The following is a 27,846-nucleotide window of genomic DNA, read 5'->3' as shown; positions in this document are numbered from 1 at the left end:
AACTTCTAATGTAAAAAATATTTCTTTGATTTCACCCAAGAACATAATAAAAAAATAAAAGATGTCAAATAAAATAATATCTAAATATATAATTAGTTAGTTTGAGAATCTAACAAAACAATAATTAAATATTTTTTTAATTTATTTTTTTAAAAAAATTGTATATATTTTTCTTGTGTGAAAAGAGATAAAAAAAAAAAAAATTAGGCTTACACAACATGACCTCCTTTTTTCTTTCAGATTGTGCGGATGACACATTGTTTGCCTAGCTTTTTTATTAAAACAAACATTCGCACATCGTTTATTGAGGTAGAATCCAAACAGCTTTTCAAATCTCGATCTACTTTTTAAGGCAATATAGCCCTGTTTGTTTCTGCGTTTCAAAAGCGCTTTTGATAAAATTTGAAATTTTTTTATTTTTTTATTAACTTGAAATTAATATGTTTTTAGTGTTTTCAAATCATTTTGATGTGCTGATGTCAAAAATGATTTTTAAAAAATAAAAAAACATCATTGGCATGCATTTTGGCACGAAAAGCTATTTAAAAAGCAACCACAACCACACTGCCAAAGAAACCCTATAGACTAAAGAACATCTCAATGAAAATTCTCTCATTAAGAGGAACTTGTCAATATAAATAATGATTTTTTTCATGGATAAAATGAGGCCAACTGATAACTTTTTATTTTTTTTATTTTTCGATGACCCTCTTTATTTTTTCTCAAATCAGGGACCAGAGCATGAACATAATAAAGTTTCGAACTAAAAACATTTATTCTCCAAACTAAAATGACAAAAAAATACTTTGCTAAAATCCTAAGGTAAAAGTTGGCAAAAAAGGAGAGGGACCAATTTATTTTATATTATGAAAGAAAGGGTTAGAAAAGACTACCAGGGTTAGAAAAAGAAAGAAATAGATAGTGAAAGGTTTTGTAAAAAATAGGGTTTGTGTTAAGGGTATTTTTGAAATAATATTTTTAATGTCAATTTTAAGAGGAATTACCGTTGCAAATTCTAATTTGCTTTTGGTTATTTTTTAACAATTGAATTCCATTTGGGATTTAAATAAATACCCTTAAAAAGATTTTAAATTAAAAAATTGATTTAATTATTGAAATTAAATTTAATTTTAAGAGTTTCAAAAAAAAAAAAAAGGATAAATAGGATGAGATTTTTTTTTCTGCCAATAAGATAATGTCTGAGGCAAGACTCAAATAATCAAATGGTTTGGAATTCAATTGATTACGAAACAATACATTAGGGGCTAGATTAAATATTGGTTTTTCGTGTTGGGGCCCCTGGGGGAGAAAGTAGAGATTAGAGAGATTTGCATTGAAAATCTCTATGGTTTAGGTATCGTTTTTGGATATGAATGAAAATTAGAGGACCTAAGTTTTAAACCCTACTCCGTTCTTCGCTATATTTGCCTTTTCCCTCTGGAAGCATAAACAGGGAAACGTTCTAGGGACGAAGTGCTTACTGTCCTTGCGTTGTGCAGCAGACCCTCTTAGTATTCTGTTTCTGTTCTTTCAGACCGAGCCCGGAAAACCCAGTTCCTTAATAATTGATAAAAAACGACTATCGAAAAAAAGATAAAATTGTTTGTGGGTTTTGAAAATTGAAACCATTTATCTGTGAAACTCACTATGGCTTCTGAAGCCCTAGCAGGTCACCTCTCTCTATCTCTCTCTCATCAGTGTTTGTGTGTATATTGTAACATAACTAGCTATAAAGATGCAAACTTTTATACAAAGTTCATTTCATTTTAGAGAGTTCAGCAATATATTTTTTGGGGTTTCTCGTTTTGTCTATATGCAAGTTCTTGAATTTCTTTGTCTTCGGTCCTGAGTGATTGCAGCGAGGCAGAAAGTTCAGCATTTTCTTACTGCTGCTTGTGTAGGGAATCTTGATCTTCTTAAAAGTAAGTTCTTTACTTTTCTTTTCTTTCCTTTTTTTCCCCCGGCTTGCATTGCCTTTTGGTGGAGTAGGTTATTATGTATTGGTATTCTGGTTATATGGGGTCTATTGTTTTTTTTTTTTAATGTTTAATTTTGATGATTGATGTTTGGTTAAACAGATATAGCTTCACAGCTTGATGAAGGGAGCGGAATGTCGAATACTGTGGCAGATATAAAGGATGCTAATAAACGAGGGGCACTTCATTTTGCGGCAAGAGAAGGACAGACTGAGGTTTGCAAGTATTTGATTGAGGAATTGAAGCTTGATGTTGATACAAAAGATGAAGATGGTATTTTTCTTATATCCACACTGTCCCTGCTCATAGTTTTGAGAATACCCTTTCCTTATTATTCTTGAGAATCCCTTCATTTTACTTAATTAAGTAACCCTGGGCACCGTTTTACTGAGATGAACAAAGACTGGCTAACACGCATTAAGGAGACCAGCTTTTGGTTTGACTGGCCATGTAATTGAGCAATATGAGAAATCGTGTCATTGTTTTTAGATATCAACTTTGCAGGGACAAGTTTTAGACTATCCTGTTGCTAGAAGAAAATTCATAAGAACTCTTAACTATCCTGATCCTGGTCTATTAGTTTCAAATGGGTATCATTGTTGGTGGGTCTTCCTTACAGTTTAGATTATGGAACATGGTGAGTTGGCAACTTGGCTGTTAGATTGGGTACTTGGTGAAGGTAATTCTCTCGGTTGTATTGTTTATGCATATTAGATGTATTACATGAACAAATTTTCAAAGCTTTACCAGTTTTACCCCATCATTTTTTAACATAGTAAAGCTATGAATGGAATTAGGTCTTGAAAAGTGCTGTTAGAATTAACCCCCTTGTGATTGGACACCTGAACGAGATCCAAGAAAAGAAGAGCACAATAGGTATCAGCCATCAGGGACAGAATTAATGTATGGGAAAATAAACTGGGGCATGCACAAAAGTTGAAAACTTCCTCCTTTCAATCTTCTTGTTTAGAAAACTTAAGCGAAATCATGTTCTTATGATTCACATTTATGTTTGCATCTCATTACAGTATTTTTCAGAAATTTAGATGACATGCATTTGTCTTTTGCAGTTATTGATACCTTGCTGTTATAGATCATCTCAAGGAAATTGTTACCATATGCAGGTGAGACTCCTATTATTCATGCTGCTCGGCAAGGACATACTGCCACTGCTAAATATCTTCTTGATCAGGGTGCCAATCCTGTTATGCGAAGTGATGTAGGGGCCACAGCCTTGCACCACTCTGCAGGGATAGGTATGTTTGGGGTTTAACAGGGCAAGTCTTGCGCTTCTGCATGATAATGTTTCCTGCTTGATCTTTCTGATGATTCGCACTGTGATGCTTAATGCAGAAAAATCAGTTTTACTCCTAGATTCATTCCACCTGCTTCTTCTGTTGAGATTTTTTCTTTATTGGATTGCATGCTTTTGTTTGCAGGAAATAATGAATTGATGGAGTATTTACTTTCTAAGGGTGCTGAGGTTGATTCACAAAGTGACGCTGGTACTCCTTTAATCTGGGCTGCTGGGCATGGCCAACAGGATGCTTTGAAAGTGTTGCTGGAGCACCATGCGAATGTAATTTCCCCCCTTTTCTCACTGTATTAATGTTATTCATTATCAGTTAAATGTGTCACTAATTGCAAAAGCAAACAAGAGAGAGACAAAAGGAGTGAGTTACAGCCATGAATTGCATGTAGTGAGAGAAGCCATTTTAAATTTGGCAGATGTGACAATCCAAGCTGAACACATATCATGTACTGACACTTGAAAAACTATATAGATCATGTATAACCGTGTAAAAAAGTCATCCCTGTGATATCCAAGTCTTTGGATAACAATTATCACATTTTTGGTATTTTCCCATGTATAGATTTCTCCAACAGGTTATTTGCTATGTTCCAGAACTTCCACAAATCTATTTAAATATTTTCTGATTCAGGACATGCTCTTATGTTTCTCAATGATGTGTGGCTAGATTGTTTTTGTAAAGTGTTATTTTTATCTCTTGATATTCTTTTGCAGCCTAATGCTGAAACAGAAGATGGTGTAACTCCATTATTATCAGCTGTAGCAGCTGGTTCATTAACATGCCTAGAGTTGTTGGTTCAGGTATCTCCTAAATCATTAACTATTTTGTATATGGCTATCAAATTTTTTGAACTTGTTGGTTGCGTCACTGGTTTTATAGCAATTTATAAAGTGAACGGATTTTTCTGTAGACCAAAGCGTGGGAATATTGTTTAGGAGATCACATCCATTGGTGTAGAAGCATCTTTAATCCTACTTGTTATGCTTACATGCTTATAGCTTAACACCATTTTATAGCACGACTTTTGTGATTTCTTCTGTGCAGGCTGGTGCAGATGTGAATGTTGCTTCTGGAGGAGCAACTCCGCTGCACATTGCTGCTGATATTGGAAGCCCAGAAATTTTGAACTGTTTGTTGGAAGCTGGAGCTGATCCTAATGTCACTGATGAGGTAAGGCTACTACTGCTTTCAGTTACTTGAGGGATTACTGTAGCTTTCTTTATAGTGTTATTTGTTGTTTGTCTCTATGCTTTTACAGGTTGGGGTTCAGGAAATATCTTTTTGATGAATATATTTTTATTTATTTTGATTTTCAATACTTTCTTATGGTTGGCTTTGGGGCAGAAGGGTAGCAATACCTGATTGTCTTCATGAATTTAGAGTTTTCTCCTACTCCCTAGGATTTCTATCTTTTCAAACATTGTTAAAGTTCGTTTTTTTTCCCATAGAAATTTCCAAAGTTCTTAATGTTGCAATTTCATGGTAAATGTAATTTATTTGAAAAAGAAAAAGAAAAATGTAAATGGTGCTTCCTTTCATGGAATTATTTTTCACCTTTATTTTTACTTGGAATGATTATGAATTTTCTTTGCATCATAGGATGGTCAGAAACCAATACAGGTTGCAGCTGCAAGAGGTAACCGTGCTGCTGTTGAGATTCTTTTCCCCTTGACAACAAAAGTTAAGAGCATCTCTAAGTGGACTGTCGATGGAATTCTTGAACACATGCAGTCTGAAGCTAACAAAGTGGTATTGTGATCCTCAAAAGATATGGTTATGAATTTTATGCGACTTGATAAGCTTTCCTATTTGTTGCTAAAGCCACAAATACATGTGCTCCATCTGCTATCACTATTTAACAATTACTAATTTACGGTTTTCTGTCTTATTGAGGGGTCGAAGTTTGTGAACATCCATACATACTCACATGAGGATCTATTGTACTATTAATGAATGAGCTCTTGGTTGTGAATGTTTTATTTTCACAAGAAATCACATCATCAATTGCTATGGAGATATTTTCACTGAACAGAGAGAAATAATGACCTGATAACAGGCTAACTTGACCAGATATTGTTATTCTACTCGCACAGCTATTTTTATTTTATCCTTGGCAGTTTCCTATTGTTAATTTCCCTTTGATTGGGTTGGAAATTCTTTGCAGGAAGAAACACAGAAAGTAAAGGAAGTTGACGCTTCAGGGGACACAGAAACACTTAAAAGAGATCTGCCTGAGGTTCTGCTTATGCTATATTTTAATTTTCTTGCTGGTTACATGTTGCTTTTGTTGTGATTTTTTTTGTCATGATGCTTTTTGAGTTTATTCCTTGACAATGGATCCTTCTTCCTTGCCAAAGTTTTACTGAATAGCTTACAATTATCAGTTATGTGGAACTTCCTCACATTGGGTGCAATTATGTTTTTTAGAATTCAGTTTTGATTTACTTGTCAATTTTGCAGTCAATCATAAAAGTTGTTTCTAATGATGGCAGTTGGTTAACGTATGTGATAAAGTGGATTTGTTTTGTTTGTTGGTTCAAATGCTTCAATTGTGCTCATGTCTTTGGCCGTTCTGTTTATTCTTATTTTGAAGTAAGAAATCATGGAACCTTCAACCACATGCAAGAAATCATGCTAATTGCAGACCTTCTGTAGCTTGCTCAGCACTGCTATTTAAGATTTATGTACTAGTTATATATAGGCCTCATACCAAATTGGTTGGATCAGAACTGTCACGTTCAGAGCTAAGCTGACCTTATTAACTCCAAAAATCCTCCCCAGAATTGACCTGCAGCTGTTCAGATTGATTTGGCTCTTTGCTCCACTTATCTATAGCATTTTGAATCTTGCTCAGTGCTGCTAATGCTATTTAAGATTTATGTATTTGTTATGAATGTGTCTGAAACCAAGTGGGTTGGATCAGAACTGTCACTTTTCAGACTGGGATGACTTATTAACGCCAAAAATCCAACCCAGAGTTGAACCGAAGCAGTTCAGATTGATTTGGCTCTCTGTTCTCCTTATCCTGTAATCTTTTGCATTTTGATAACCAATTGGAACATAGGGAAATTAGATCTTGCAACCTCCTAACCTGTTTGTTGCATTTATGCAGCTTTAATGAACAAGGGAAGAATACATACACATTATAGATAGATATAAGTTTTTTATGTATCAAATCCCAACCTGATCATTGAACTGAGCCTGTCAATTAGTTACAGGGTTGGGTAGCCAGGCAACATGAAGCATTATCCCAAGAGCCAACCTCAACTAAAATCAAATCCAGAATCTTACTGTTATAACATGAACAGACCAATCTACCCCAAAATTGGTTGGTTTCCATACCTGAATTGAATGGCATTACACTAGCATTCATGATGTTTTTAGGGGTTTATGGCAATTCACTTGGAAATGTACCTTGCATCATGGCTTGTCTTTTATGCCAAGGCAAAGTGATCCCACAACTCAAGCAATTTGGTTGGAATTATATTTCAGTGTGTTTCTCACCATAATAAATGTTCCAACAACTTTTTCAGGTGTCACCTGAAGCAAAGGAGAGAGCTGCTGAAGCAAAATCAAGAGGAGATGATGCTTTCAAACGAAACGAATATCTTACAGCAGTAAATGATTATGCACAAGTATGTCATTTCTGTATCCTATTTCAGAGGTTTAGAGTTTTTATTCTTTTTCTTGTTCTTTTATTAGAGTGTTCGGTCCTTATGCATGAAATTAGTTTTTTCAAATAACATGCTATTTGGCATTTGGAAACTAGCTTTTTAATGACTTTTGTCCTGTTACTAGATATTTTGAGGGGTTAAGGACGCAATATATCCTTATTAATAAGGTAATTCTCTTATCTATCCTTAAATCTTCAGTTGAGTCAATTTTGTCCTAGAATATACGTTAAGTTTCTAATCTATCCTTTTGACAAGATTTCCAGGCCACACTACTGGAATTAGTCATGTGATGTGCATACAGCTATTTTTATTCTTAAAATGCCCTTCCAAGCTAGACAAACGGAAGGTTTTCATGTGCAAATCACGTGACTTTTTCCTGTGCTTTAGCCTAAAAATCTTGCCAAAAGGATATATTAGAAACTTAACTTATATTCAAGGATAAAATGATTCAAGGACAGATTGGAGAATTATCCTGATATATAAGGATAGATAGTCTAATCCTATTTTGAAATTTTATCGAAACTCATTTCATACATTGGATCTTTGGACACCCTACATGAGTCATGATTGTCTAAAGAATTAGGTGTTAAAATCTAAATTTGTGTTTCCCTTTAATATGGAAAGTAGTTGAATTGTTTGTGGAATGGGTTATATGTCAAGATGGGATATTTAATGGAGCAAATTTTGTTTTAAAGTAGTCAAGCCTTAGATGGAATGCCAGAAGATCTAGAAATACACAAGCAAATGTTCCTTTCTAGGTGCTTGTGGTTGCTTTCTGATACTTTATTATTAAAGTTGTATACCCAACATTGAAGAATTCTTAGTTGACTGACTGACCATCATTATTGGATAGCTTTCTGGATCTTGACTGAATAGAAGGTTGATGTTGCATTTGTAGGCAATTGATCTGGATCCCACAAATGCTGCTGTGCTTTCGAATAGAAGCCTGTGTTGGATTCGATTGGGGAAACCTGACCAAGCATTAGCTGATGCAAAGGCCTGCAGAGAGCTAAAACCTGATTGGCCAAAAGCTTGGTATCGGGAAGGCGCAGCTCTGCGCTTGTTGCAGGCATGCCTTTTTTTTTTCTTTTTTCCATGGGTGTTGTACTGATTTACATTGTCTAGCATTTCGTGATTGCCTTGTACTTGCAGAGGTTTGATGAAGCAGCAAATTCCTTTTATGAGGGTGTGAAGCTTGACCCTGAAAATAAGGAGCTTGTGAAATCCTTTAGGTATGTGTTCAAAAGCTACGTTACAAATTTTTGCTTCTCTGACCCTTTAAACTTCTGTTCTCTTTCCATTTAAGTCAAGATATGTTAGTATATCAGCTTATGGATTCTGAACTCTTAACTGAGCATATTAACTCTGGAACTTACAGATATGCAAATTACTTCGCAAAAACTGTATTAGGAAGAAAAAAAAGAACGTTGTGAGGTCAATTGAAATTTAAAAATAACTCCTTTGTGTGATTGGTGAGGAGTGGAGGGATGAATTTGTATAATGAACATAGAATACAAGCATTTCTGGTTGTGAATCAAATGGTATCTCTACAATTTTATTTTATTTTTTGTTAGTTAATCTCATAACTGGTTATTTTGCAACAGTCTCCACATTCTGCACTAGACTTAATCTTGTTTTGTGCTGCATTGCATTTCGGTACTTTGGAGCACCTCTGCAGAACTTTCAGAACCCATAGAAGCAATAAATGAGTTTTTCCCTCATTGCATGAGCACACCAGATAGATTACGTTGACTTCTGTCCTTTTAACAGGCTACATTTCATGACACATGTTTAGCCTAGTGTGCACGTTCAGAACTCATTGCTAATTCTTTTTCTATGCCATCTTTAGGATAAATTTATTTGTAACCATGCAACTCGCCTCTTCTTTCAGGGAAGCAGTTGATGCTGGGAGAAAGTTTCATGGCACAGATCAGGGAAAACCATGACGTGTCTATGGCAAATACATCAGTACTGAGATGAGGGACTGAAAGTTGTCTATGAAAGCTTTGCTGGTTTTTCTCTTTCCTTCCTATTCTGGAAGAAGCTGCAAAATCAAATTAGTTGTATTAAATCCTCGTGGGGGAGAAAGGAAAAGGAGAAGAAAGTAGAAATGGTATCTCAATACAAGATAGTACTTGACATAAATTTAGTATGTTGAGTTCTTTTCCCATTTTGCTATGAATCCATGTGACTTGATAGGTTTTTTCTTTTACCCTTTCTTTTGAAGATAGTTTTCTTCTTCCGTTGATTTTCAAATAAAATAAAATAAAATCCTATTCTCTTTCTTGCACGTAATTATGTAATTCATCACCTAGCTTATCAACAGATGAAGTTGTGAAAACTTTAGAATTGGACTGGGTTTTTTACGAGCAGTCTTGATTGAGAAGTGTGAGCTTACTTGGTTCTCCTTGCAAAATAGGTTTTCTGTTGAATCAAGGGATTTTTTTATGCTTGAGATAGTAAACTGTAAGAGAGAAAAATATAAAAAGAATAAATTGTGCAAGAAAGTACATGTGTGATTCTGTATGTTCTTGTTAGAACTTGTTAAATGTATCTGTATGAAGCTTTTGAATAGATTTAAAAGCTTTTGAGTAATCTCGGTTTTATTACCTCAATAATGATTTCAAAGATGAGTTTATTTTAACCTTGGTATTTAAAAAAAATATGTTTTTTTAGTTTTATTTATCAATATTAAATTACTGAGTCTTAAATTTCTTGATTTTTTTCTCTTGTTTTTTTTATGTGTGGTTATTTTAATTTTATATTTTGAGTTGTGGGTTATCATGGTTTTATAATTAGATAATAAATTTAAGAAGTTAAAATGAATCAAGTTTTTTTTTTTATTTTTAAATTATTATTTTTTAATTTATTAAGTTTTAATTTGTTTTTTTACGAGGTTATGTTATTTTTATTTTATTATCAAATAAAATTGTAGAAATATTTTAAAGGTATTTAAAAGATATTTTTTTATAATATTAACAAATATTTATTTATTTTTCAAATAATTATTGGTATTTTGTTTTATTTTTTAATTATATTATTAAATTAATTAAAATTATTGATTCCATCCGAATCAATACCTGAATTTTATATTTTTTCCTTATTTAAAAAACCATTAATGTTTAGACATTTTTTTTTATATTAGAAAAAAATTAATCCACAGCGTATGACACGTCAATCTAGTCAAGAACTATTCTTTATCTTATAATTCTAGATTGAACTGGAAGTTTAAATAGTAATGACTAAATCGAAAATTAAATGGTAATCGAAGAAGTAGCATATCAATTTCCACAGATTATGGAGTCCATGTTTAAATGGTGGGTTAAGCTTGGTCCTTGAACAAAACTAATGTTTGGCTGGCAACTATGATTAGTTTTGTTCAAGGACCATCTTTTTGAACATGACATTCTTCTTCCCTGGAAGAAAGGAAGCACAGTTTTTCTCTGGTCTTCTTCTTCTTCTTCAAAAAAAAAAAATTTCCAGAATCCCAGAGAGAACCTATACCGAAAAAGATTTTGTTGTTTTTAGATAAAAATTAATTTACCATAAAAATCAAAACCCATCTTTGATTGCACTCATAAAGTCTCAAACTTTCTTTCAATCCTCAAGATCCAAACAAAAACCCTCCATTTAAATGTCACTAAACCACAAGCAGGTTATGGCACCATCCCCACCACCGTCAGCACAACCACAACAACCACCACACAACCCCTACGATAACCAACGACCCTGACATTCATCTCACGCGCCACCACCACAACTCAAACCCTCATTGCAACGCGCCGTCCTTGGCAAGGATACCTTGGCTTCCTGTAATATATACAGAAATATTGATGATTGGCATCAAGAACTTAAATAGGAAAAAAAAAAAAACATCTCTTGCAGAAGTTTAAAGAAGGTTAGCTGGGAATCTTGATGAGATGAGGGGAGGAGCTCAAATTCTAGCGGAAGCATTCCACACACCAAAGGCCCTCTTTGATGACATTTTCATCGAATTCTTCAAGGTTCTTCCTTACCCTTTGTAATTATCATGACTAGGGGTGTTTATGATCCGGTTTGGACGGGTTAAAAAATCCAATCGAACCTAAATATGATATTTCTTGATAATATGATCCGGATCAAATCAAGAACCGGTTTTATCCGAACCAGTTTAGTTCGATTATGGTAGGCTTTTAGTCATGAAAAACCAGAAAAACTGGAAACCTAATAAATTTCTTAATAAATTTTATTTCGGCTCTCTCACAATCCAGTACAGAGGAAAAATAATAGAAATCAGAGATTCTATCAAAAGAGACAAATCTTTAATCTTTTTATAGGTCAAATTGGTGCTTTGGCTAATTGATCGCTTGAAAGCATGATGATTATTTTGGGTTATATGAGTGGATGATAATGTTGTTTGATCTGTCCAATCCTTTCAGTATTCATGAGGTTCATGTATCATATATTGAGACTATTAGGCATATTTATTGTAGTTTATTTTGATAATATCTTAGTTTATAGTCTGACTCTTAAATCTCATTTAAAGCATTTACGAGCTATTTTTGACGCTATGAGGAATGAGCGGTTATATGAGAACCACAAGAAGTGTAAGTTTTTTATTAGTATTGTTACTTTTCTAGGTTTTACTGTGTATATTGATGGTGTTTAGACTAATCAATCTAAGTTTTCTACAATCATGGAGTCAACGATTCCAAGGAGAGTGGTGTTTAAGGTTGATGTCTAGTCTAGGCAACACTCACTAGTGGCAGTTTCAGTGGGCGAGTATAACAAGCTAAAGGAAAAAATACAAGCTCTTGTGAGGTGTTACAGAAGGTAAATGACAATGCTTATAGGCTTCATCTTCCTAACCATCTGAAGACTTTTAATGTCTTTAATGTTCAACATTTGACACCCTATTTAAAAAAAGAGCAGAATTTAAGGAAGAGTTCTTTCTAACTCAAGGAGAATGATGTAGCTGGACTTGTAGAAACTGAAGGTTCTAACGATTCAAGTAGGGATCTAACACGAACAGACTATGTGGATAGCTTAACAAATGCTATTATGAACCAGCACAGATCTAGGTTCAAGAGGAAGTATGGTTTTGCCAGACTAGACTAACACCTTAAAACTGTGATAATGAGAGATTTGACCATTGGATCTAAATTAGATATATAAGTTGTTGTTTTGGCTAATTTTATTATTTTTTTTAGTTTTTTTAATTTATTAATTTATTATGAATTTTGTTTTAATTCCCCTTGTTTTTCAAATTTAAGCTATTTTTTAGTAGATGTAGAGTTTTCTAACATATTTAAAGATCTTGTAAATCTTTAAGGAGGCAAACTTCATTATATTTATTTTCAAAGAATAACTGCAAATATAGGGTTCATAAAACAAATCTTAACCTTTAACAAATTATTTTCATGTTATGGCAATGATAGTCACAACCAATTCCTGCTTTGCCGATTCTACAATAATATTTGACTACTGTCTTGATATGAAAAAGACAGACAATGATGAACGAGAAAACATGTCTATTTATACTTTATGTTTTAAAAGTATAAAAATTCATTTTAAAATTGTTTCGAAAACATTTTTTTTTTTTTTATCTCTGTCTCTGTCTGTATCTCATCAACTAAACACGATTATATCTCTTACATATCTATTTCTTCTATCCTGAGCACTAATTAAAAGTAACCTGAAACATCATCATGCTAAGGCTATGTAACAAACAATTTTTCTTCTGTCCTGGAACACTATGTTAAGGCTGAGTGACAAACAATCAGGGGCAGAAAATAGAGAAAATAGGAAGTGCCTTGCTAAAAGCATGCGACATGCTCTCCCATCCATGGTTTTGAATATCTTGCCCTTAGGGCATATGAAGATGATGTGGATGCTCGTAAACTATACACAAATGAAGGCTACAGAGTTGTATCAAGTGATCCCCAATGGTTAACTTGGATTGGAAGAAAACGCCGGGTGCTTATGATTAAACAGTCCGATTTGCTTAATCAACATTTCTAATTTTTTTATTTTTCAATCATATATGTGATCTGATCATTGACATACATCAAGCAATTGTAAAGGAAAATTCTGCAATGGCCTTCTGATTGCCTAGCAAGTCCATTGTCAATAGTTTGTTGCTAGACGGAAACTTCAATTTTAATTTTGTTGGGGCTTCTACTACTTTTATTCATTAAAAGATTAAAAAAAAAAACCCTACTTTTAAGCAACTCGACAACTAGCAGAAGACAAACCAGCTTTCATAACAAATGAGACAGAAAATATCAAAATTTGAACTTCATAGCAGATACAACTGAGAGTAAGAAACATACACCATCTATATTCATGAAGCTTGGACAACAATCTAAAATATCCAATTACCATTTGAAGAAGTCGATTCCCTGATATTTCAACGATAAACAAGAGACTCCTTCCATGAATAACATATCAGCAAGACAGCTTCTGTGGAATAAAACAAAAACCTACCTCACTAATTCTCCTCTAAGTTAATGGAGTCCCCAAACTTTCCATACAAAATCTTCTTTAACTTAGCCATCTGTGCAACCACGAACTCTTTCTCTTCATCAAGTTTTTCCATGTTCTTACTAGTCACCTCTTTCATCTGCTCTATCCTGGTCTCAACCTCATCCCTTGGAACATGAGCAAAGACTTCTCCAATTTGGAACCGAACCACCTCCTCGTCAGTAAGAATTAACTCGTTGCTTGCATCCTCTAGATTATCATTGGTTTCCTGAAGAAAAGGAGCTATTGCATAAGTAAAAAAAACTCAGCATGGTAGAGAACAGGATTAAAAACAAAATTACACATCCCTATATGCATTTATAGAATGGGTGGGGCATATTAGGTCCAAGAGCTAGGTTACACAACAAGATGCATCCTTTCCTCCCTTTAATCCCTCCCATCCCAGTTTGGATGGGATTCAATTTCAGGTCTTCAAAGACAAAGTCAAGTGAATTTACCGTCTAGGCTACTGAAATCCACAAGGCCAATATGAATAACTTGCTGCCATTTGCAAAAGATGGCTATTATGCTGTGCTGTTGCACTACTACTGGCAATGTGACAAACTGTCCACATAAAATTATGGTAATCCTTGCACTTTGTTTATGTATAATTAAGTCAAGGAGGCAGGTTAGGACAAAAATGTCTGTGAAGGGAACACTATGCACAAAGCATCTCGGACTGGATGGACCTGGGTGGTAAAGTATTTGAACAACCAAAACGGAAATTTGAAAAAGAGTTTGTGGAGTTCATTGAGTCTTAAATATGATAACAGCATGTTATGTTTAACTCTGATGGAGGAAACTAGGGGCAAATAAGAAAGAGAAATGTAGGGGAGAGGAGCAAGAATTTCGTGAAAGAAATCAGTAACAAAGGTGGAAGAAGTAAAAGTAAGATCTTAACATAGAAAATGCATTCTTAATTTGGATATTGAATTTTATTAAGTGAATTTACCATCTAGGCTAGCTGGAACCCACAAAGCCAATATGAATAACTTGCTGCCATATGCAAAAAATTGGGATTGAAATCTTTTGCAGTCAGAATAATAAAATAAAAAATTATTTCATGTCTCCTTCCTTTCCATTCTCAATTCTAAATCAAACTAGGAAACAGAGAGTGAAATTAGAACTTCACTTTGGAGTTTCACTAACTTAGTTTTGGCATGGGAGACCAAGAGTGTGCCTGCACTATCTTACTTTTCTATGAACATGGTCCATTGACATGCCCAACAACTTGCCCGTGACCAAAATATTTGGACCCTATGACGAACCGATCCACTCAAGCTTTGCTCCAGATCAGCAAGATGATGTAATTCCTCAAAATCTTTCACAGGCTTAGTCTTAACTTCAGTTCCCATTGAAAGCATAGGAAAAAACAAACCCAGTACCTTAATGCAATCTTCACTCAAATTAACATATTCAAGATCATCCATTTCAAGATAAATGAGGCAACCTCAACAATCTTTAACATTCAACATAAGCTCAATTAGCTCACTTTAGCTTGCAACCAATGGACTTTTTTTACCCTACATTTGCATAAGCCCTCCTACTGTACCAAACCAACATACCCTTAAACGTACAAACACTAAGACAGAAAATTGAACTTCCAGTTCATATTCAAATCAATCACATTTAGCCTTTTAAACGCAAACACCAGTTGCTGCACACTCTGATCAACAAGTGCAACAATCTTTTTATTTTCTCTTTTTTATCTACCAATAATACTCAGTAAAAATATTAACCTCTTATTCAAAACATAAAAAACTAACCCAAAAAAGATGATAGAACAAACCCATCAAATAAAACACAAAATCAAAGCTGCCCTTGTTACAAATTCAGAAAACCCATCTCCACATAAATGCAAAACGTTAATAAGAGTGAAATCAAAGGCATATAAATACACAAAAAGATGGTACCTTGGCAATCTTAATTTCGTCTTCAAGCTCGTGCAATCTGTTGTTTAATCTGCCAAAATTGTTGATGTTCTGCTGATCCTCCCAAGTCACCTCCTTGTCAGATCCACCACCCTTTCACCATTCACCTCATTGTTATTTACTTAATTATTAAACCATAAAAAGATAACAACAACAATAATAATGGAGTTGTTTGTAGGAGGGTTTTCCATTGATTACCTGCTGCATGTTTTGATTTTGAGAAAGCTTCCAAGTAGACAGACAGACAGACAGACCGACCGACCAAGGTTTGATGCGCTCACTTCAATCTCTCAGCAACTGCAAACAACACGCTGAAGAGTTTCCAGCATTAAAGATTGTCTATCATTAATGGTTCTTGAGTAGATTATAATTAGTCTCTTTATGTTTACAAAAGTTACAATCTAGTACTTTTAGTTTTGCAAATAACGAGTTAGTCCCTTGACCACAGTCTTACATTCAATTCTTCTTTAAATGTCTGAATTACCCTTGTTAAATGGGATTTTGTCTTGTTTTTAGTTGGGAGATTGGATAATTTCCAAAGGAAATAGAGGACACTTTAGGGAAGAATAATTAACTTATCGTTGAAAGATAGTGAAAGGATTAGGTTGCAGATGAATATAAAATTATAGGAATTTAAGATTAGGGTTTTAAATTAAAGGAATTTACTAATTATTTTGCTAAAAAAGGACATTGTATGATAGTTTACTTTTAATTCATCGGCTTGTTTTGAGTTCATTTTTTCTTTTCTCTTGAAATTCTTTAGTTGGTTTTTGTATACTGAAATTAAGTCCTTTTCGCATGAAGATTTACATACATTATTCATCCTCTACTATTTGACGAAATCCATAATTAAATTTGGTAGAGAATCACTCTGCTTTTGATTAAGATGATGCTACTTGGTACGAACAAGAGATTTAACGACAGGAGTTGCAAGTCCGAAATTCATTAAAGATTTTTCCAGTGATTGAGGATCTTCAATCCAGAGGTCTGAACCAGTCCACGATCTAATAATCTTGTAACTCCAGCATATGGAGCTAGATTAAGCTTCGATTTTATATGGCCGGCTTAAATTTGAAGAGTGAAATAAGAAATCATCATTTCATGTCTGTTCAAGAGATCGTGCCGCCATGAGCAAGCCTGCATTTAGCAGACAGTGTTCAGGAGTTAAAATGACATTGGCCAGTTCGGAAAGAGGAAACGTTTTACAAGTCTCCTAACAGCTTCAGCAACTTCTCACTCTCACAAACATGCATTCTCCTCTCAATTTGAAGCTTTCAACAGCAAATTAGTAACTTGGTAAATTCAAATAGCGATATGATCATTAGAAACTTAAATTCTGGATAAATAGGAGACAGTGTTGACAGAGAATACAAACGTAAGTGATGTGGCTCTCTATTATAATAAATGAAATATAAATATATTCATACATGTAATCACATGCATGAAACAAAGCAGCATGCATGTGATGATTTGATTTAAAGATCACAGAAAGGTTACAGATGTTGAAAATCCAACAACATAAATATTTCATAACTGAAGATGTAAATAATCATCGAGATGAAAGGCAGGTTAAAGGTATATTTTAAGACTCTTGGACTTTCCGACAATATGACAATACCATCACGAAGTCCTTAGCTGACGAACCCACAGAGGCTGGTACTTTTTTTGATGTCGAACCGGTTCGAAACCACAAGTCTACTAAGTTCTGTAATGGCAAAGTTGGCCCGACGGGCTGACCCCGGCAAAGTATTTCCACCTACAAAATTAAAAAGAAGAAGAAGAAAGAAGCAGCAGCAGCAGCAGCTAGTGTTCATTCCATTATAAGCACACAAATTAAAAGTTCTGATGCCATTTCTAAAAATCATGACTTGAAGTATTAGGAATGTTCACGAACAATTTTATCAAATATGCAACAACAATTTTAGGAAACAATGAACTGTCAAGAAAAAGTGGGGACCACATATCCAAGCTTCCTAGCAAAGCCCCTTACATAGTTCAGATTTTTTTTCCCCACAAGAACATCAAGCAACTATGCCAGTATTTATTAAAAGTTATGTAGATTTGATTTTTATTCAACAAGCAGAGTAAGTGCTTTCATAGTGTCACGAGAAAACAGAAGTGATACAAGAAAATATGAAATATGAAAGCATTGACTAAGTTGATATAGAATGCACTACAACACTCCATCTTGTTAGCCGGAAATTATCTAAAAATTTAAAACTACTTGTTTTGCATCTGGCTAAGAACATCTATGCTCAAAGAAAAATATAATGCTGTATGACATCCATAGCCCTGGATACTTGATATCATTGTTTATCACTCATCGGTACATGTATCTCCCTTCATTCCAGTACAACTACATGTTACTCAAAAGATAGAGTTGAATGTACATTGATTGAAGATAGAGTACATTTTCTCATATGATTTAAGATTCCCTGGCAGATCTTGGTATGACAATATGAAGCCTTATTGACACTTGACAAAAGGTGCTGTCATTTTGATTCTTGAAGTTTTAGGAATTATTCAAATCATTCCAACTAAACTTCCTAGGGTTAAATGAGTTGGTATCCTCAGGCACAAAAGAAGTAAGGAAACATGCCCCCCTCGGGATCTTTCCATAAAAAAATTAATTTCAAGTTACAACCAACAGTAGTTACAAGCTCGATATCTGTTCCTGACCTTTTACAAGCAATAATAAAGAGCCAGCAAACGACAATAGAGCTGACAAACGAAAATCACAGCAATTTAACGAGTAAACCAACAAGGAAATTATATTTTGAGGAAGGCAAGAGAGATGAACACACCTCAGTCTCACTATCGAGATCAAGTTTCTTTACAAGGTACTTCTGAATGAAAGACACAGGCATTTTGCCATCCCTGTGATGAGAAAATCAAGAACAATAAAGCAAGGGGTAAATGAGGACGAGTTCCAAGTTAATTGATGGCTTCATCATAAAAGACCATGATTTGAGCAAACTCATAGGTATAACCATCAAGTGAATACACCAAAACTAAGTCGATCAATGAGAGCAACAATTTGATTTTCAATTACTAAAAGCAAAGTAAGACCAAACAGATTCTAGAGTACAAAACAATAAAATCCGCACATTTACTGAAATAACCAACACATGAAAAGCCTAACATTTCTCTATTATAGCAGATGGATATAATATGTAAAACGTTTATCCACATTTTGGGGAAACAAATGCTTGGACCATAATATTATATCATCTTATGTAAAAACCGTAATCTTTGTTTCTGTTTGACATCTTCTTACAAAAAACAAAGACCCATTTTCTTAACCTGTCAAAAGAGATTATGAGAAAGCATGGTGGCCCACTTCAAATTTACCCTTTCAAAAACTGAAGTAGTTTTCAAATACACAAATGCAGAGAAAAATAATATATACATATTCAGAAGAAAAAAACAAAATGGAACATAGTTTTGAGGGTAATAAGACTAAAGAAACTCACTTAATCCTCAAGTAGCATGTGGATATCTGCGGCAAGGAAGCATCTTCTTTCCTGGAGACAATTTCCACAACATTAGCAACAAATATTGAAGTAAAGTAGACAAAGTAATATAAAATAGAGACAGCCTGGGAAGCATCTTACTGGTCTTCAGAGGCAACCAATGAGAACCATATTGGACCATTTCTTCTATTGCTCTTAGCTCCTGCAGCATCTATCATTGCTTGAGCTGAGGCACTCAACCCCTCAGACAGAGCTGCCCTTTTTCGTGCTGCAGTTAACCTTCTCCGCTTCACTGATATGGGAAGTGAATTTTTCCCATTCTTGTCATCTTGGACTCCTATTCCCTGTCCATGCTCCTTATTTTTTGTTTTAGACATATATACTTCATTGTGATGACCACCGGGTGATTCTGCTCGGGATTTTGTTTCATACAGATGAGGTTCACAATCAGGATCATCAAGCATGCCAGATTTGACTAAAGACAGCCCTTGTGAATGCGATTTGGAGGACTTGGTTCTGTTCGCAGCTTCAACAAGACAATTCAAGGGGGTCCATAGATCAGCCTTCCCTTCAATTATTTCAACATCATCATCCTCGTCATCATCATTACGTCTTTGCTCAGTAGAAGGATCAGCCACAGAGGAATCCTGCATGAATTTACCAAGGAAAAAAACACCATTAATATAGTAAAAATGTTTTTGGCTGCAACTAGCTTACACAACATCAAGGTGGAATTTCAACTCATCCAAGCACAAGAATGAAACTAATGTCTCCTTTACCAGCCTTCTCTTTTGAATACTTTTGACAGGAGACCCTGGTGAGCTTGGGCTCATCGGATTATCCTCAGCAGAATCTTCTTTCTTGGATTCCTCAACAGTAAAATTGCATCCTCGTAATGCAGCGGCCTTTCTGGCACCAGCTTTGGATCTCCTTCCTGTCAAGCCATTTTGAATTGGCACTTTGGGAGTGCTGACGACCAATGATGATAACGATCTCTCCTTTCTTTTTGCTGGCAATGCAATCGAAGGCATAATTTCAGGGGCATTAACTTTTCTTCTCTTAAAAGGAAATACTTTGGCCCTTATATCTTGCAAATTATGGTCTGGCCTGCATACAAACATGAAAATCCCAATGCATGTTATTTTTCTATAAACATGAGAAAACTTCATTCCATGTGTTCTGATCTAAATGTTTTCTTGGAAGTTTGTCAAAATGCATGTCATGGGCATGAACAGTTATTTAACTAAAATATCATCTTGAATTTTGCAAATTCAGGATTTCTTGGATTAAGAAGTCTTGCTTCACTTTTAAGGAAGAGTGACCAAAACAAATCAATTTATGTTGGTTAAGGTAAACAGTATTACAGTTAGTGAACATAAAATCACGGGAATGGATTTGCAGAGAATTAGTCTATGTTTCCAAAAACAATACCCCAATCCATATCAAACTCAATTGAGAAGCAATTCATTAGAATAGAAGTATAGTGATTTGTGGCACTTTGAAAAGAGAACAAGTTCTTGTAAGTATGCAAGTAAGATTGTGTGCATGTTTATGGGTGTATGGCTTCACAGAAAGGCTAACCTGAGTTTCTCGACTGGCAGACAACCCAGATCAATGTTGCATACAGGACAACAATCTACCTCTTCATCTGAGAGCTTTTCATATATGCACTTCCTGCAGACTGGTTTGGAATTCATAACCAACTCATCAGAAACAGATCATTGAACAATCAAAGATTTCTAGATGGAAAAGGAATTAGAGGGTATTGCTTGTTCAAGACCAAAGGATTTGATCTAGCACCTTAGATCAAACAATCAACAAGAAAAAGAATCAGAAGGACGTGACCGTACTAAAAACAAATAACAAAAATAGTTCAAGATAAAATGTGCCTCATATGATTAAACAGAGCAAATTGCCATAGTTCAGCAATTTCGTGGAATTTTTGCCACTCCTTTGCAACCAGCATGCATAATACATGCCCGGCAAAGGACTTTGACAGCTTTTAATATTTTGTTTTCTTTAAAGAAAATTGAATAGTCATGAAGTTGGAGGTATGTTTACATGAGTCATTGACAGAGGATAGTGAGTGGCAATACGGATTGATTATTACACACTGGTCACAAGGTACAACAAAACTTCAAATTACTTCAACAATGCAAGTTTTAGTTTAATTTTCTTATCAGTAACAGAGATCAAAAAGAAGAAAAGCAAAGCTTTCCATGTGGTGCAAAGCATGCATTGCACAACTGTACCACCTGAAGCCTAAACGACCAAACTTCCAGAGAGTATTTGGAGATTCTACCCGACGCAAGATTCAAGTACGCATATCGTCGTTACTCAATTGACTATGTTTATTTAATCATAATACTATACCGGTAGTGTACAAAGCTGAAACTGAAATCACCAAGAAAACACTATTCAACACTACGTGACAAAGGTCATACAGAACATGCATGAACCAAAACCAGAAATGAAACCAAAAATACACGAGTAACAGAGAATTTGAAAACTACAATAATCCACCATATAACAAAAATGAACACTATTAGAATTGCACTCCATATCGATTAATACAAATCAAGACAAACCCCGTCACGAATTCAACGACATTGAATCATCAAATTGCAACATCCATACAAGCCATGATACGCAAGCTAAACAAGAAATTGAAAAACAAGAACAAGCCCAGATCAAGAAACAAAAAGCCAAAAACAACCCAAATTTTATCATCCAATTCCACAACAATCACAACAACCCCAGATCAAAAAAATTGAAGACGACAAATTACACAAGAGAGGGGCAAAAAAAGAGAGAAAAACTCACAGGAATGGAGACACAAAGAAATCGTAGTAGCTTCTTTTAAGAGCTTGTTACAAAGAGGACATGTCATGCATGCCTCGAGCACCTGTCTCTGGACTTTGACAGTCTGTCCCGCCATATCCACAGTACATTCAGAGGAGGGCTGAGAAAAACATAATAATTGAGAAAGATCTAATATTAAAAAGAGAAAAAGGAAGAAGAAGAAGAAGTAGTAACAACGTGTGGGTTAAGAGTTTGTTGGAAATTTAGGACACAAAAGGGGGGTGGGGATATGGAGTTGGAGCTTTTTTTTCTTTCTTCGACGAAATCACATGAAAGGAAAGGCAAGGCCGAAGCGAAGAGTGTGTGTGTGTGTGTGTGTTTCGTTCTTTTTCTTCATCATATGTTTGTTTGTTTGTGCGTGTAAATGCGGAACACGCTTCGTTCGTGTTTAACGTTCGGCGAGTTTGGATTTATTTTTTAACTGACCGTATTATTAGGTTATTATATTGGAATGAGAGATAAACAACTAATAAATTATTCACCTGCAGTACAGAAAAAAATTAAATTATTCGAGTATTTATCTGATATAATTTGGTTGACTTTAATAATTAAAAAATAACTTATATAACTTGTGAAAAAGAATTTTAATTAAAAAAAATTTAAAATAATATTTTTTTAATATTAAAATAACAACATATTAGATTGATCTTAGACAACATGAGTTAACGTGTTAAATTCATGACTCAGGTTATGAGACTATGATAACAATATAGAAAGTAAATCAAAATAAATTATTAAGCTTAATTCTCAATCAACCCAATATTGAAAGATGAAATTGAAAAAAAAATCAATTAAAAAAAACCTAAAAAACCGACTCAGGTTAACATGCTAAACTTACAACCCGGATCATAAAACCGAGATAATCTCATAAAAATCAAATCAAAATAAATTACAAATTTCAATCTCTAACCAGCCCGATATTGAAGGATGAGATTAAAAAAATATATAAAAAATAACATGAGTCAATCCACCAAACTCATGACACGGATCATTAGACTGAAATAACCTTATAGAAGAAAATAAAAAAAATAACCTAACTTAAATTGAGTTAATCTATCAAATATGCGATTTTGATCTTGAAACTGAGATAATCTCATAGAGAGAAAGTTAAAACAAATTATAAAACTCAATTCTTAATCATCTCAATCGGACCTAATGTTAAACGATGAAATTTATAAAAATCTTAATTTAAAAAATAACATAAAAAATAAGTTGAGTTAACCCGAGTTAACCGTTAAGCTCTATTACTGAGTCATGAGACCAGAATAGCTTAATGAAAAACAAACAAAAATAAATCATGAAGCCTAATTTCCAATTAAATACAATATTAGTTGATGAAATTGAGAAAAAAAATCAATTAAAATAAGAGAGAAAAAATGAGTCAATTAGATTAATCCGCGATCCGAGTCATGAGACAGAGACAACCCAATAAAAAGCAAGTTCAATGTTGAAGGACTCGTGACCCAAGTAATGAAAACAATATAAACTCTTAGAAAGAAAAAAAAAAAAAGACTTGATTTAATTAGAGTTTAAATGCCAAAACTCATGACCTTGATCTTAAGACCAAGAATTCTCATAAAAAAGCAAATCAAAATAGATTATGAAGCTCAATTCCCAACCGATCAAATATTGAATGATAAAATTGAAAAAAAAATCAATTAAATAAAAGACACAAAAAACAACACGAGTTAACTCGGGTTAATCCGTTAAGCATTATTCTCGTGTCATGAGATCAGGATAATATAATAAAAAGTAAAATAAAAATAAATAATGAAGTTTAATTCTCAATCAAATCAATATTAAATGATAAAACTGAAAGAAAAAAACTAATTAAGAAAAAGAAAAAAATATGAGTCAACTAAGTTAACCCGTCAAACCAAGTTAAACTATTAAATCTGGAATCTGTGTCATGAGAGTGTGATAGTTAAATAGAAAAAAAATATAATATTAAAAAATGAAATTAAACACAAGAAAAATACTTAAAAAAAACAAAACAAATTACTATTTCAATGAATAGTGCTTTATGATGAAAGGTGCAGTAAAACCCCTCTCCTCTTTTAGTTTATAATTAATATGTATTTTTATTTATACTTTTTTATTTTGAAAGTATATAAATTATTATAAAGATAAGCTTATTTTATACTTTTAATTTTTTAACTAAAAATGTTTATGGTTTTTTTTGTATTTTTCTTTTCTATTCTAAAATATTAATCTAACATAATCTAAAGATTTTTTTTACATAAATATGAAACTTCTTTTTTACATTAGTATTTATTATTATTATTTAGATCTGGATATGGCTGATCAGTGGGACAGAACCCATATAGCTATATTCTGTGATTTTTGAAGCTAGGGATTTAAAATCTTTAATTAGTGTGTTACATTTATTTTAAGATTCGGTTAGAAAAATAATTAAATTTTATATGCAAAAACTAATTGAAAAAAAATTTGAACTTTGATGTTTGAAAAATCAAGAACTCGTGGGATGAAAGAATGCAGCATTCTTAGAGCCTATTTATTTTTACGTTTTAAAAGCGTCTTTGAAAAAAAATAATTTTTTTAAATTTTTTTTCTTGGCTTCAAATTAATTTTTTTAGTGTTTTCAAATTGTTTTGATATGTTAGTATCAAAAATACTTTTAAAAAAATAAATAAAATATATTATAAATTTTGATGCATTTTCGAATGAAAAATATTTTTAAAAGCAACCATTTTCACACTTTTAAATACTTTGAAAAATAATAGAGTGGTTGTATTCATTAACTTTGTTTTTTTAAAATTATTATTTTTTAAATTAATGATATTAAAAATAGATAAATATGGAAAAACGCTAGCATAAAGTTTAAGGAAAAATTAAAAAATAATTATGGATGATTGTATAAAAAGAGCATAAAAAAATAAAAAGGATATAATCTTATTTGAAAATGTAAACCCCAACTTAAAAAAAAATGAAATAAATTTAAATTTATTAATTAAGTAAAATTGACTCGATAATAAACTAGATTAATTTGGAAAAAGGTAAATATAATAGTGATAAATAGTTAGAGATTGAGTTTTAAGGACTAAAACTTCGATCCAAACAAAATTTATTTTTAGAAGATTGACGAAATAAAATAACCGGTTAAAGAAAAAACATTCAAATAAAAAAGGAGGGGCATTGTATGGTAGGATATTGACTGTATAAATACACACTTGGCTTCTTGCCAACCATTTAAAGAAGAAGAGAGGGAGATGTTTTCTTAATTTTTCTTCAAAAATATCATCTAAACACTTGAAATAAAGGACCAAAAAAGGTTTGAAGGAGATCTAAGATAGGAAATTGAAGAAATTCTAGGGTAATTGTTGGTTGAAAAGGACGGTTTAGAAGAGGAAAGGGTGAAGGGGGAACTTGTTTTTCTTGCCATTTTCTTCCAAAGTTTTGTGTTTAAGAGGCGAGGAAGCTTAATCCAAGCTTAATTTAAAGTTTTAACATGGATTTTAATGAATTGAGCATTTGTTTTGTAATAAGGAAAAATTAGGTTAGAGAATTTAATTATTTAAATTGGTAGTTTAATGCTAGAAACATATTTATTAGAAACATGTTTATTATAGTGATTAAACAATAAGTCAAGTGTTAATTTAAGACAAGGTGAAGAAAAACCTTGCCTCTCTTTTTATGCATAGGTTAGACCAAATAGACATAAAATGAGGGAGGATAACTAATGTAAATGGTGTATGAAATCATAATTGAAATGTTTTTGAACTTAATTGTGCTTAATGGATATTACATTACAAGGAAAAAATAAAAAAAATATATAATGATGATGAAGTTATTTTGTGTTGAGAAGGGATATAAATAGACCACAGTCCGGAGCAGGAGCTGAGACATCACATGCGGTAAGTAGATGTCTAGCACCTATCTTAGTTAAATTAATGCACAAGTAGAATTGTTAATTTAATTCCTTACATCTTTTTAAAGTGACATTTAGAAGCAAATAATTTGGTGGATAAAGAATGAAAATAAATAAGAAATAAGAAATTGATTAGTCGTTCTCGATATGAGAGACTAATGATGTCAATAATAATCATTGATATCGATATTTACCCAAATTTGATTAGTTGGTCCTAATATGAAAAACTAATGATATCAATGATGATCATTTGTATATTCATTTACTTGAATTTGATGAGTCGTTTTCTATGTGGGAGACTAGTGATATCAATGATGATAATTGGTATCATTATTTACCTGAATTTGATTAGTCATTCCTAGTTTGAGAGACTAATGATATCAATGATGATAATTGATATTAATATTTATGTGAGATTTGATTAGCTGTTCCCGAAATATGAGGAGGGCTAATAATGTCAATGCGAATACATTAACATCAACATGTACTTGATTAATTAGCTATCCAATGTACTAGAAGTTAATGATACTAGGTGAATTGGTATCAACATTGTTTAGTAGGCCCGGGTTATGGATGACTAATGATATTATGATGTTTAATGTAGATACTAGGTTAATAATGATCACAAAATAATAAGAGATTTATTTATATTCTTTAATTCTTTAATTGTTCATTAGTTATTTCTTCGTTGATGGATTGTATGTTAACTTTTCAGAATTATCATATTCATATCAGGAGTAGACTTACTCTATTTCTTTTACTCAGATTAGGTATATTACTTGTATTTAGGAATATAATATTATTATTTTTTAAACATGTAAACATAAATGCTTAACTGTTATTGTCATTTATTAGTATATGCTATTTGCATTTGTTGCTAACATGAAATCAATGAAAAATGAGTGATGATATAAGGTTAGGGCTCATTTGAGTTGAGTATTGATCCAAAATGATTGGATCGGTTTTGTGTTGATATATGTTTATGTAAAGATATGATTAGTTTAAAAAAACTGATATATGATGTATTGTCTAAATCGGTCAAACCGTTTTGAATTACCAAATGATCCTGTCGACCGATTGATAGGAGGAACAATGAAGTTGATTACTGTCTAATTCAGTCGATCAAATCAATCGACCGATCGTTTAACAGTTAGGGACACCAATGAAATCCAGTAGTAACCGATTGACTGATTGGTTGTGCTAATGTGGGCCGGTTGATCGTTCTAACTGATTGTGAACTATTACTATTTAAAAATTAAAAAAATATTGGGACTGGTACAAAAAATAGTTAAAAACAGAAGGACATTTTATCACATAACACTTAATATAGTTTCTTTACTAATTTATTTTAATTAAGCCCATTAGGATGGACATCTCGAACATATTTTTAATTAATTTATTATAATTAATTTTAGTTTTAATTAAATGATAAAAAAGGGTAGAAGGTGGTTAGAGGACTAACATGGTTGTCATCCACCCCTTTCTTTTTTCTAAAAACAATATAGACGACATGTCGTATGTTGTACTAAATGATGTTATTTGCGTTTTCAGATTCTGATCATTAGAGAAGTGATTAGAAAATAGACATACGGTATTTTAACCAAAAAAATTATTCTTTAACCTAAAAACACAATTAAAATCTCAGAAATATATTTTTGAACCTAAAACAACTATAAATAAATTAAAACAACACAAAAAATAAACAAAAAAAATCTTTTGAGTAAAAAAAAAATGGTTGGCACTCGATGTAAAAAAAAACTGGTGGGCCTTAATTGAGCTTTGGTGAGATGAAATTCAAGACTAAATTAAAAAGTTATTAAAGAATCAACGACTAAAATAAACAAAAATAAATAAATGTTTGGCATATATGGCACATGAGTTAGTGTACGAGGAAAGCCATTGCATTCACATGCAACTTTTTTTGAGAGTGCTGTTGAAATCATCTCGGCATGAATATCTATTTATGCGTTGTGGCAAAGGAGGTCCAATAGGATTTCGATGAACCATTTTTTTTTCACTCCTCTTCTCTCCCAAGGAAAAAAGCCCTGTGGTTGCTTATATGATGACTACTGGAGGCTTACATGGTCGTTAACTTCAGGGCCCGTGGGATTAGTCGAGGTACGCGCAAGCTGGCCCGGACACCCACGTTAAAAAAAAAAAAAAAGACCGCTGCATTTTTCTACTAATACCCAATTTTAGTTCTTGTAGTTTCAATCCTCTATATATA

The 27,846-nt window shown here is 33.0% G+C and overlaps 3 protein-coding genes and 1 long non-coding RNA gene across 4 annotated transcripts; 2 read left to right on the top strand and 2 right to left on the bottom strand.

Moving 5' to 3' along the window:
* Positions 1-1,437: 1,437 nt before the first annotated feature.
* Positions 1,438-9,253, top strand: LOC7474611 (uncharacterized). The gene is made up of 13 exons (XM_002319608.4): positions 1,438-1,669; positions 1,860-1,922; positions 2,079-2,249; positions 3,101-3,232; positions 3,416-3,555; positions 4,003-4,089; positions 4,334-4,459; positions 4,889-5,038; positions 5,454-5,525; positions 6,823-6,924; positions 7,862-8,032; positions 8,116-8,195; positions 8,855-9,253. The coding sequence occupies exons 1-13, from the start codon at positions 1,648-1,650 to the stop codon at positions 8,907-8,909; spliced, it is 1,371 nt and encodes a 456-aa protein (XP_002319644.2). The 5' UTR covers positions 1,438-1,647; the 3' UTR covers positions 8,910-9,253.
* Positions 9,254-10,203: 950 nt separating this feature from the next.
* On the top strand, positions 10,204-19,482 carry LOC7487678 (uncharacterized). Its single transcript, XR_002977332.2, has 2 exons — positions 10,204-10,967; positions 15,574-19,482. It is a non-coding gene; the product is annotated as an uncharacterized LOC7487678 (long non-coding RNA).
* LOC7487677 (probable prefoldin subunit 4) lies at positions 13,225-15,739 on the bottom strand. Its single transcript, XM_002319044.4, has 3 exons — positions 15,594-15,739; positions 15,378-15,488; positions 13,225-13,693 (listed from the first exon to the last, which is right to left on the bottom strand). Exons 1-3 carry the CDS (start codon positions 15,600-15,602, stop codon positions 13,433-13,435), a joined length of 381 nt encoding a protein of 126 aa, XP_002319080.1. The 5' UTR covers positions 15,603-15,739; the 3' UTR covers positions 13,225-13,432.
* Positions 16,766-22,063, bottom strand: LOC7487676 (E3 ubiquitin protein ligase DRIP2). The gene is made up of 7 exons (XM_006375778.3): positions 21,692-22,063; positions 20,450-20,549; positions 19,648-19,975; positions 19,010-19,515; positions 18,869-18,919; positions 18,200-18,272; positions 16,766-17,151 (listed from the first exon to the last, which is right to left on the bottom strand). The coding sequence occupies exons 1-7, from the start codon at positions 21,804-21,806 to the stop codon at positions 16,978-16,980; spliced, it is 1,347 nt and encodes a 448-aa protein (XP_006375840.3). The 5' UTR covers positions 21,807-22,063; the 3' UTR covers positions 16,766-16,977.
* Between the last annotated feature and the right edge of the window lie 5,783 nt (positions 22,064-27,846).

Source organism: Populus trichocarpa, chromosome 13, assembly GCF_000002775.5.
Source record: "Populus trichocarpa isolate Nisqually-1 chromosome 13, P.trichocarpa_v4.1, whole genome shotgun sequence".
NCBI classification, from domain to species: domain Eukaryota; kingdom Viridiplantae; phylum Streptophyta; class Magnoliopsida; order Malpighiales; family Salicaceae; genus Populus; species Populus trichocarpa.
This window is presented reverse-complemented; position numbering and strand designations above follow the sequence as displayed.